This window comes from Alligator mississippiensis, chromosome 1, assembly GCF_030867095.1.
Source record: "Alligator mississippiensis isolate rAllMis1 chromosome 1, rAllMis1, whole genome shotgun sequence".
Lineage (NCBI taxonomy): Eukaryota > Metazoa > Chordata > Crocodylia > Alligatoridae > Alligator > Alligator mississippiensis.
The window spans coordinates 268176670-268188970 of record NC_081824.1 but is presented as its reverse complement, the minus strand read 5'-3'; the positions used below and the strand labels follow the sequence as shown (position 1 = coordinate 268188970).

Genomic DNA, 12301 nt, shown 5'->3' with positions numbered 1-12301 from the left:
TCACAATTTCAACACAGTTTACTACAGTTCTCAGGTGTGTTGTATAAAACGTGTAGTGCAACATAGTACAAAGTTCTTTAAAAAAAATCCCAAACAGTTTTCCACATCATGCACAGATAGGTTTCTGTCTTTTCTTCTTAGTTCGTGACAGAAGTTTAAAGCAGAGAACGTTGTCCGAAAAGCTTCATGTTAAAACTTGTTACAGGAAGTCTGGTTTATATTTATAGATATATAGATATATATATATATGTATAAAAAAGTTTAAGACTGGGCAATGTGTTGCCAGAACCATGGATAAACCATTTGCAAGGTAAACTGTGTAACGTAACGGCTGCTTACAGAGGAATCCTATGAATCGGCCCTCAAGAATATATCTAGTTCAGACTGAAGCCACCGAAGGGTGTGTTTTTGGCCGCTGGAGGTCACTGTGGGAAAACTTTCCACAGAAAAAAAGGAGGGGGGAGGAAAGCAGTGCCAGTTAAAAAACTATAGATACGCAGCTGCTACTGGGTCAGTACAGCAGACTTCCAACACAGAGATGAGGAGCAGCGTTCTCTTAGGGCAGGAAAGGCTCCTGCCAATTTCTTGTTTCCTTTAAAGCTGAAATGAATTGCAGTTCCTGCCCTGAAGCAGTTATGTACAGTAGATTTTACATCTATAAAACAATACCACTGGCTAGGGCTCCTTTTTTTTTTTTTTCCTTAATCATGCTTTTTCATCTCCATTCATTTTTCATTTCTCTCATCTAAGTAAGCTCCTTCATATATATGGAAGGGGAAGACAAGAGTGTGTGCACAGTATGTTATATTATGATACCTGCAGAGGGCCTATTAAGCAGTGACAGTTTGATGGAGGGACATCTCAAGGAGGTACATATAAAGTCTGGATGTCTCAATGTAGCAAATTTTTCACTCATGAAGGAGAGGGTAGTGTTAAAATTCATGGAAGATGGAGTCTCCTTCCAGTGGAGTGAGGCATTATGCATATACACCCCTCTCCCTACATCCTTTGAGAGATTATATGTATTGCAGATTTCTGCATGACTTCAGCAGCATGTGGCTCTGAAACAGGCAGGCATCAGGGTAAAATCTACTAACCCTACAGTTACCAGGAGGCGGTGGCTGGATCAAGAACCCCTCTTCAGGAGGAATAGTCCTATTGGTCTTGAGAGGGCAGAAGCTGTGGGAATCGTTCTTCCCTCTCACATAAATTGGTAGCATGCTGTGGTATATCCCCATCTGAATTCAACCACTCTGCAAAAGATAAATGGTCAGATTTGCAAGGAAGACATCAAGGAAGACAATGAAAGGCCATTTCAGGCAAACGTTCTCCTTCCCCAGACATAACTCTGAGGACATGTTAGAGAGGAGGGAGATTCCTCCCCAAGACGTGGCAGGAGTATCTGGTTTGCTGGACTGGCAGGTGGGTGCCTGTGCCTATGTGGCTCCAGTTTGGCTTGCAAACAGCCATTATCTTTCATAGAAAGAACAGCACTCACTGCCACAGCACTTGCTTACAAAGATGAGACAATTTGTGGATAGGGTGAGGTTGAGGAGGAAGAGGTGGTTTTCCTACCGAAATAAAGCCCAAGTAACAGTAAATGGCACATAAACACACAGAAGGGAAGGGGGAACAGAATTCATTTCGTTTCAAATCAAGAGGGCACAGAAACAGCCAAGGACCAGTTCCCATATATTGGCCCCTTGCCTAGTTTCAACTCACACAAGTAAACAGTGCAAGCCATCGGAGGAAGAAATGAAACTTGGCCATTAATTCCACACTCCCACTGCCCAGCGTGGCCATAATCTAGCACCCTTGCAGAACTGTTTGGATACAATGAATCCCAGTCCATGGAAGCTCTCCTTTCCCCATTCCTAGAGTCATTACTTTGGTCAAATTGAAGGTCTTCAGAAGCTGGATCCAGCCTGTTACCTCCATGCCATAGAAGCACCCAGGCAACCCAGGCTTTGAGAAGGTGGCAGAAGGGTTTATTAAGACCAAGGTGAGGCTCATGTCTCCGATAAACCAGACTCTGTGGGAAGCAGGGCCAGAGTACCCTGCGGTGCCTCTCCCCCGTCCTTCAAAACAAATGAGACTGTGTTAGTTCAAACTGAAAATGCCTTGGGTATTCAGACCTGCCCAAGAACAAGGAAACACTCCATGGAGGGTAGTTCCTCCCCTACTGGAAGAGCAGTGGGTGGGGCACATGGACGCACTGAGCCTGTAACTTTTTCAGAGGGACTTGCAAAAACCCAGCTGCCCTTGAGGTGCAGTTCTGGTTCTGTTCACTTTGGAATAGCGAGCAGCTGTCTTGGTTCACCTCTGGGAGAGGTTTTGTTCATTGCAACATGGAAGTCCCAAAGAGGGAGAACTGACTTGGTTTCAGAACACATTTGCTCCCCACAGAGCATCTAGAAACACCCAGCGAACAGGAGTCTCACAAACAGAACGGCCCCTGGAAGGAGGGGAAGCCTGTGGGCTTTGGGTAATAAAAAAAAAAAAAAAATTGCAGCCCAAAGGACAACAACTGATGAGAAGAAAATAAATCCAAGAGGAAAATCTGCTATGTACAGCAAGCACGTGGACTCTCCATCCACTTCTGTGACTAGTCACAGAGCCTCACATCCTCTGGTCCCCGGAGACCGGGGACTACAGAGCTCAGTCATGAAGCTGAAATACAGATGCTGAAACACATGGAACAATAACAAAAACCACGCTGTTCCTTAAGGGTCCAGGTGTGTGCGTGTCTTTCTGTGTCCATCTCACTCTACAGGTCTGTCCAGGTCCTTCCTCTTTAGTCTATAGTTCCAGGGTGGATGCTGAGTACAGGTGGCTCTAGGCAGGTGGGGGAGTAGTTGAGGTGGGGCTCTTTGATCCATAGCAAGGGGACCCCATTCTTGCCCTCTGAGTTCTTGCTGGAGTTCCGGCTCTTAAATCGCACCAGCAGGATGGTGATAATCAGGATGCCAAAGATGGGGAAGGGGTAGAAGAACACAAAGTAGAAGAGGGCATCGTTGGAGCAGATGATGGACTGCAGAGTGGAGCCTACAAAACAGGGACAAAGGAAGGTCATGTTTTACAACTTCCCTGCAACCCAAAAGCCAGGTGGTATATGGTATGTGTGCACGCGCACGTGTATATGTAATAAAATATAAGTGGAGATTCACTCAGTCACCTCAATCCAAGAGCTTGGGCTTTGAGAAAAAATATCAAGTATTTTAAGGTTCAGCATGAGAGGAGTATTGTTTCAGAGGAAGGATCACTTTCTATTCTGCCTACTAGAGTAAAGTAGCTGAAGTCTGAAACTTTTTTTTATCAGGAGACTCACAAAAAGGTAACAGAGCATGAAGAACCTTGAGATGATGGGGTTTTGTCTGCAAGGACACAGTCATAACCTTCCTCTTCAGTGCCAGTCTCCAAGGTCTTTACTGACCTACCTTCCAGACAGTGTTCTCTTCCTGCTCTACCATTTCCAATGAAGGGAGGTCCCTGTTAAAAGAATAGCATCCCAGTGCAATACGAATCCTAGTTATAAGGACTCCATACACAAGTCAAACCTGAGATGCACATAGTAACCGGCCACATATTCTCCGATCTAGTGCAGCTGAATGATTCGGGGCAGAGGTTCCCAACCACCAGGCCGTGGCCCGGTACTGGGCCGCGAAGGGTTGGCTGCCGGGTGGTGGCATGAGCCCCCTACTCAGACCCCCGTCTGTCCACTTGGGTGAGCAGCTTCTGGGGTTAAAGCTGGGTGGCGGGGCAGCCCCAGGAGGGAGGCAGCTGGCTCCGTGAGCCCTGTCCTGCTCCACCTGGTCCGCAGTATAAAAAAAGGTTGAGAACCACCGATTTAGGGTCCCCAAAGGGCAATTGAACAAGCAGATTTTTTTGGGATATTCCCTCCCGCATGTCTCAACTGCATCCCTCCCAGCTGATGGCAATTCTCCCCCGTGTGAAAGGGAGAGGTCATAGAATATGACAAGAAGGGAGAGTGACTAGTAAAGCTGTGCTGTAGTTCTGCCTCACATCTTGTATGTAAGCTCCTACCCCCTTATTTGAACTACATCCCATAGGTTCACCACAGCCTGCCATGTACCCCCATGTCAAGAAGTTCTTAGGCCTTGGTGTCAGTGACACAGGGATCTACACTCTCTTCCAACCTTTGCAGTAATTTCCCTCTTCTCCTGGCTCACAGATGACACAGGGCCTCACTGGAGTGGGAGCCTCATATCCCAACCTTGTGTTTTCAATCCTAGGAGGGGATCTGGACATGAACTGTACTGGATAGACCACTGGCACACTGACACTGCACACTCCAGAAGACAAGGACAGTTCAAACAACATATTCCCCGAATTTCTTGCATCAGAGCCTAACTGGCACTTTCCCCCACCTCACGCAAGGGGCAAGGAAACTGGGCATGTAGAACAGCTCCTGTGGCGGCGAAGCGCCCCCACAGGCGAGTGAGGGAGAGAAGAGGGGACCCACAGACCCCAGACCCCGAGAGCAAGCCCCCAGAAGGGCATACGTACTGGCAGAGGGGCAGCGGGAGGAAGAGCCGCATCCGCGGCTGCAGCCGCGTGAGCCGCCATTACGCCGGCTCTGGCAACAGCTGTTCCCCGCGCGGCGAACAGCTGAGCCAATCCCAGCAGCCGGAGCGGCCGCTGCGGGAAGATTTAAAAACGCCGGCAGGACAGGGAAGGGAGGAGAGCCAGGGAGAGAGAGTACGGGTGTGCTGCCCGTGCTGCAGGCTCTCGCACGGAGTGGAGAGGACCCCGCCTGCGGGTCTCAAGCAGGCAGCTTAGGCAAGAGCTGGAAGCCTTTCGCAAGCAGCCAAGCGAGAGGCAGTCAGAGAGTGCACGCCGAGGCACTCTCTCTGCGTCCTGAAGCGGCAGACGCCCAGGAGGCAGGGGAGCGCCCTGCGGACAGGAGGAAAGGGGAGACAGCGGAGGCCCCAGGAGGGGGCTGGAACCAGGGGAAGCACCCACCAGCTCCCCCTGGTTCGGAGGAGTATTATCTATAAGGGAGGAGAAAGGAGAAACCCCTCCCAGCAGGAGGGAGGATGACCGGGAACCGGGGAACCGGTCAGAGGACATCATACTGGGCCAGGCAACATCTGGAAGACATCGCCCAGCGGTTGGCGTGTGGACGGGGTGTAGGGGAGGCGGAGCCCCGTGGATCACCGCGTCCGATAACCGTGAGTAACACCGTCTATCGGGAGGCCCCACCCAGGATAAAGATGTCCACTGGCGACCCCTCTGAAGGTAATTGAGTACATCCAAGTCGTGGCAGGCGAGTTGAGGGGAGAGGCAACACCCCGATAGGCCAGGCGGAGCGAGGCGCAGGCTCCACAGTAGTGCATTGGCCGGGAAAGACATCATTCTCGTACGGTGGTAAAGGGACAGTGTCCTGACCCGGGACCCGATAGCGATGCAGCAGCCAGCCCTCGCGCCCACGGAGCTGCTTACGCAGGCTATCCAGGCCATAGGGCAGGTGCTGGCAATGCAGCAACAACAGGGAGCACACCAGCAGGAGTGGATACAGCGAAATGCTGCTTTATTTAAAATGCCCCGGATGACTAGGGAGGATGACCCAGAAGCTTATATCGAGGCATTCGAGAGGACAGCCATCCAGACAGGGTTAGACTGTGGTCAGTGGGGCCACCACCTGGGGGCGCTGGTGATAGATCAGGCCCAAGTGGTATCAAGGGACGAAGCTCGTGATTACGAGACAGTGAAAGCGGCAATCCTCTACAGGCTTGAGATTTCACCAGAAAGTCATCGCCAGGCCTTTAGAGCCCGAAAGTCCAAGGAGGCCAGGCGACCCCGGGGGTTGTTGCAAGCTTTAAGGGACTTGCTTAACAAATGGTTGCCAGCCGGCAAGTTCGACTGGGCGGGCGCGATGGACCAGATCCTGTTAGAACAATTCCTATGGGATTTGGAAGAGGATGCCCAGAGGTGGGTACGCAGACACCAGCCGCAAACTAGCAAGGAGGCACTTCGCTTGGCGGAGGCCTTTGCGAATTTGGAAAGGGAACGGGGATACGGACGAGGCTCCCGAGGCATGAAAGAGGGACCCACAAGTGAAGGGGAAAGGCGAACGGTCTCCAAACGAGGGCCACCGAAAGGGGTGGTGTGTTACCGCTGTGGGCAAACCGGACACATCTCCCGTGAATGTGGGGAAGGCCTGAGCGAGCTAAGTCGCACCCCTACAGGATATCCACCCTCCCGGGATAGAGGCAAAGAGGTGGAGAGAGGGGAACCCATGGATTGCAGTTTCGGGTCGGCAACCCAGAACGAGGGATGGAACCGGCCCGTAGTAACCGCATGGGTTGGAGACAGGGTGGTTAAGGCCACATTGGACACGGGGTGTTCCCACTCCCTACTTCGGGCAGACCTCGCTCCGCAGAGGGAACGGAAGAGTGAGGGGCCCCTGACGATGACCTGCATACTAGGGGGGGAGATGCGGTTCCAGACTTGCTATGTCCCGCTTAGGGTAATGGAGTTTAGCGGAGAGCTCTGAGTGGGAATTGCCCCGACCCTGGCATGTGAGATGATACTAGGCCGAGAATGGGGCCCATTCTATACAGTCCTTGAGCGAGTGAGGGCTACGCAGGAGGCAAGGAACCGGATCAAGAGGGGCAACGGATGGGCCAGCGAGGGCCCAGCCCGTCACAACGAAACAATGACAGGCGACATCGACCTGGAACAGTTCGTGAGCGCGGCCCAATTTCGTAGGGCACAACATGAGGACCTGGAACTGCAGCGGATGTGGGATGCCAACCTTGGGGAAGGACCCTCACAGGGGTGTCCCGGCTTCGAGGTAACAGGGGGGCTATTATATCGGGTCCAACAGGGTGAGGAGGGTACCATACGGGGGAGACAATTAGTGGTCCCGACCTCACTTCGCCAAGTGGTGTGGAGACTGGCCCATGACTCACCCCTGGGTGGCCATCTGGGACGTAACAAGACCTGGGCGAGGCTGGCCCAAGAATTCTTTTGGCCTCGTCTCCAAGAGGATGTGGAAAGGTGGGGGGCCGCATGCCCAGAGTGTCAGAGGGCCCAGGAATGGAAGCCCCCAAGGGCACCCCTGAAGCCCATGCCAATAGTAGAGACACCGTTCTCGCGGGTCGCCCTGGATATAGTAGGACCCCTCCCCAGGTCTCATAACGGATACCAATATATCCTGGTGATGGTAGATTATGCCACCCGTTTCCCAGACGCCGTGCCCCTAAGGTCCATAACTGCCACTCGAGTAGCGGAAGAACTTCTTAAGTGGATAGCATGGGTGGGCATACCTCGGGACATACTCACAGACCAGGGAACAAACTTTATGTCTGGGGTAATGAAGGCTTTATGTAAAACCCTCAGCATCACCCAGCTAAAGACCTCGGTCTACCATCCCCAAACTAACGGTTTGGTAGAAAGGTTAAATGGGACCATCAAGCGGATGCTCAGGCGGTGTGCCCAGGAAGACCCGCGGAGGTGGGATACCATCTTGACACCCTTGCTGTTCTCCATAAGGGACGCGCCGCAAGAGTCAACCCAGTACTCCCCATTTCAGTTGGTGTATGGCCATAGCCCTCGGGGACTGCTATAAATCGTAAGGGCAGAGTGGGAGAAGCCAATAGGCTTGGGGTTGTCAGCGGAGAGGTACCGGGAGGAGCTACAAGACCGAATCTCCACGGCCCAATGGATCACCAGGCAAAACCTGAGGGACGCCCAAGACATACAGGAAAGGCGTTACAATTAGAAGGCGAAAATGCGGACGTTCCAGTCGGGGGACAAAGTTTTGGTATCGCTGCCAACCTCCTCCAGCAAACAGCTGGCTATGTGGCAGGGGCCGTTTACCGTGGTGAGACAAGTAGGGCCCGTGGATTATGAATTGCTTAAACCAGGTCACCGCCGGGAGCGACAGATTTACCACGTAAATCTGCTCAAGGAGTGGAAAACTCCTCAGGGCTGGTTGGCCCTAGACGAGGATACAAAGGAGGACCTGGGACCGATGTGTCCCGGGTTAGGGAGACCTGGGAAGGAGGGGTCAGTACAGATGGGCAAGGAGTTGGGCCATCACCAACAGCAAGAATTACTAGCTTTGATAGAGGAATTTAGGGCAGTGTTCCAAGAGATCCCGGGGCGAGTAACGGGAGTAAAACATGAAATCAGGACCCCTCAGGGAGCACTGGTAAGGGAGAGATAGAGGCCGATACCGCAGCGGTGGCAACAGGAAATATGGCAAGAGATCATGAGAATGCAAGAACAAGGGATTATATGACCGTCCCGCAGTCAATGGCGGAGCCCCATAGTCCCTGTCGTCAAACCGGATGGGTCACTGCGCATATGTATAGACTACAGGAAGCTCAATGCCCTGACTACGTTTGATGCCTTTCCGATGCCACATGTCACTCACCTCGTTGAGAAAATCGGGGAAGCACAGTATATAACCACGCTTGATTTGGCAAAGGGATATTGGCAGATCCCGATGTGACCCACGGATTGTGCCAAAACAGCCTTCGGGACCCCATGGGGCCTATTCGAATTCATGCGGATGCCCTTCGGCCTCAACGGAGCAGCTGCGACGTTTCAGAGGTTGATGGACAACCTATTGGCACCCCACTCAGCATACGCGGCGGCATACACTGATGACATCATTATATTTTCTGCCAGCTGGCGACAACACCTCCAAGACCTCAGAGCAGTCCTGGGGGAACTCCGAGCAGCAGGGCTGACGGCCAACCCGAAGAAATGTAAACTGGCGGGGAAAGAAACAGCATACCTAGGATTTCGAGTAGGCCAAGGGACAGTTCGGCCACTCACAGATAAGATTGAGGCTATAAGGCAGTTCCAGGAACCGAGAACCCGCAAACAACTGCGTTCCTTCTTGGGATTCGTTAACTATTATCGGCGATTTATACCCTGCTTCGCGACGCTCGCCACACCACTTACAGACGCGTTAGCTGGGAAATCTGTGACGCCACTGAAATGGACACCGGGGATGCGAAAGAGCTTCCAGAATTTGAAAGAAGCAATGTGCCATGACGTTGTCGTGCACACGCCTAACTTTAACGCCCCTTTCGTTTTACAGACGGATGCATCAGGACGGGCGCTGGGAGCAGTGTTACTGCAGAAACACAGGCAGGAGGAGCGCCCAATTGCCTTTGCCAGCAGGAAACTCAGTCATGCAGAAACCAGGTATGCCACCATCGAGAGGGAGTGCCTGGCAATATGCTGGGCAGTAGAATATTTTAAGTACTACCTGATGGGGAGGGAATTCGTGGTAGTAACTGACCACGCACCACTACAGTGGTTAACACAGAAACAGAGCATGAACACCAGGATCACCCGCTGGGCTTTGGCTTTACAGCCATTCAAATTCACGGTGATACACCGTCCGGGCCGAGATAACTTTGTGGCTGACTTCTTGTCCAGGTGGGGAGGCGCAGACGACGCAGAGGAAGGTACGGGCCACATCCATAGGGAGGAGCCGCAGGTGACACATGCCGTCACGAGAGAAAATCAGCTGCCACAAGGCAACTTAAGGGGGGAGGTCTGTGGCGAAGCGCCCCCACAGGCGAGTGAGGGAGAGAAGAGGGGACCCACAGACCCCAGACCCCGAGAGCAAGCCCCCAGAAGGGCATACGTACCGGCAGAGGGGCAGCGGGAGGAAGAGCCGCATCCGCGGCTGCAGCCGCACGAGCCGCCATTACGCCAGCTCTGGCAACAGCTGTTCCCCACGCGGCGAACAGCTGAGCCAATCCCAGCAGCCAGAGCGGCCGCTGCGGGAAGATTTAAAAACGCCGGCAGGACAGGGAAGGGAGGAGAGCCAGGGAGAGAGAGTACGGGTGTGCTGCCCGTGCTGCAGGCTTTCGCATGGAGCTGAAAGGACCCCGCCTGCGGGTCTCAAGCAGGCAGCTTAGGCAAGAGCTGGAAGCCTTTCGCAAGCAGCCAAGCGAGAGGCAGTCAGAGAGTGCACGCCGAGGCACTCTCTCTGTGTCCTGAAGCGGCAGACGCCCAGGAGGCAGGGGAGCGCCCTGCGGACGGGAGGAAAGGGGAGACAGCGGAGGCCCCAGGAGGGGGCTGGAACCAGGGGAAGCACCCACCCCTGGTTCGGAGGAGTATTATCTATAAGGGAGGAGAAAGGAGAAACCCCTCCCAGCAGGAGGGAGGACGACCGGGAACCGGGGAACTGGTCAGAGGCCCTCATACTGGGCCAGGCAACATCTGGAAGACATCGCCCAGCGGTTGGCGTGTGGACGGGGTATAGGGGAGGCGGAGCCCCGTGGATCACCGCGTCCAATAACCGTGAGTAACACTGTCTATCGGGAGGCCCCACCCAGGATAAAGATCTCCACTGGAGACCCCTCTGAAGGTAATTGAGTACATCCAAGTCATGGCAGGCGAGTTGAGGGGAGAGGCAACACCCTGATAGGCCAGGCAGAGCGAGGCGCAGGCTCCACAGCTCCCCTTAACAAGGACACTGGCTTGAAGGCTGGTAGCAAAGCCAGAGGCACCTGTATCAAGCTCCTCAAAAGTTACGGGTAAGTCAATACAGCCTCTTGATGTACTGCTACCCCTTAGGATACTGGATTTCATGCTGATGCACAGACAGTAGCACAGGCTCCTCGCAGAAGGGCCTGGTTCAGCTTCTGCTGGGAACTTTAGAGGTGGAGTAGGTGTCTCAGCTAAAGCCCCTGTAGGGTCATTAGCTTACTTCAGTTCAGGGCTTTCACTTGTCAGGGATGTTGCAGAAGTAACGTGATACATCTGGCACACTCACTCCAGCAATCCTGATGTTATACTTGCACAATCCTGGCACACTCACGTAAGCATATCCTGATGTTACTGTTTCCCTTTGTTTATTGTTTCTCAGCTAGTTCAGTGCTGGTAAAAGCTGCCAGGATTGGGTGCCCTGGAGAACCACCCTTTTGCTGACCGATCAAATGGTGCAGCATGAGGAGCTTGGATTGCATTTGCTGCCTCTGCTTACCTCAGCCCTCACCTGGAGGAGCCTCCTGTGGGGAGGACAAGGCAAGGCAGGCTGTGTGCCCCAGGCAATCCTTGGCCTTCATTTTCAACCAGGGATGAAACTGGTGTTAACTGTGATGACAACAGTTTCACTACAGGGGACCCTTATCCACAGGGCTTAGGTTAGAATTTAGACACGCTAACCTCCACCTGGCCAAAAGACCTCTCCATAGATCCATGTCTCCCTCCCTCCCAGCCAGAGGCATTTCTTGCATCCTCTCACCTGTACCCTGCACGTGAACAGCAATGGTGCCAGATTCCTCCTCGGCCAGCTTGTACCATACCCCACTGGGGTCTGGCAGCCATTCCTCCACGTGACAGGAGTAGTTGCCAGCATCAGCAGTGCCTGCCTGCAGCACAGTCAGTCGGAAAAGCATGGCTGAGAGCCTCTGGAAGCGCAGCCTGCCTTCCCAGCGGCTAGTCTCCTGGCTAAACACTGCATCTAGGCCCACACTCAGCAGGGCCTCCTGCTCCTCCTCCTCCACACGACCTCCTCTCTCTTTAGCCTTCAGGTTGTACCAGGTCACAGCAAAGACAGACTCCTGGCTGGAGCGGGACAGAACACTGCAGTCCAACAGGAAGGACTCCTTCTCCACCACTGTGAGGTTGGAGTTGGTGGCATCCACCTGCAGCGTGGGATCTGAAAATTGGAAGACATGTCATTAGTGAAGAGAAAGTGGGAGAGGGGGACAGCAAGCCAGTGAACAAATGCTGAACACAGTCTACATTTTCCTGGTGCTAAACGCAGAGCCACAGCCTTAACGTTAATTGGGAGGGGTCAAAGTGTAACCCATGGGTTCACTGGAGCCTGCTGCAGTGTTGTTTGTGGCCTGGGAAACTGTATCCATCTTTCTCCAAGTCAAAACAGGAACTTGTCAATAGCTTGGATAGGCTTTAGTTCTGCTGTGCAAAAGACCCAACAGCAACCCTGAAGCCAGGAGCATGCATGTGCTTATATGCTGATGTGTAAAAAAAAACAAATCACAGCAGTGTTATTAATTCAGATGTGTAAAACACAAAAATCAGGAAATGCAAACAATTATTTTGTATATTATGGAACGATATAATTTTCCGTACCACAAACACTGCAAATACTCTACTGGGCGAAACCAACTTATTTTTTCTCCCAAGTTCTAAAATGTATAAATGTTGCCACAAAGACCTTAAAAACCAAGGTCTCGTTTGGAACCAAGGTTGAATTTTTTTCTGAAAAAAAAAAATCTGAAGTGAATCAGACAATTACAACCTCCGCCCACCAAATAGAGATGCAAAAGACAGGTCT

At 52.6% G+C, this 12301-nt stretch overlaps 1 protein-coding gene across 3 annotated transcripts in view; it reads right to left on the bottom strand.

The window, feature by feature from the left end:
- Positions 1–12301, bottom strand: part of IGSF3 (immunoglobulin superfamily member 3) — a 154985-nt gene continuing 142684 nt past the window's right edge. For all 3 annotated transcript variants that reach the window (XM_014599138.3, XM_019476284.2, XM_019476283.2), the window contains 2 exons: positions 11243–11659; positions 1–3045 (listed from right to left, as the gene is read on the bottom strand). In XM_014599138.3, the coding sequence (XP_014454624.1) occupies positions 2795–3045; positions 11243–11659 (668 nt within the window). In that variant the 3' untranslated portion in view covers positions 1–2794. The remainder of the gene's footprint in view (positions 3046–11242; positions 11660–12301) is intronic.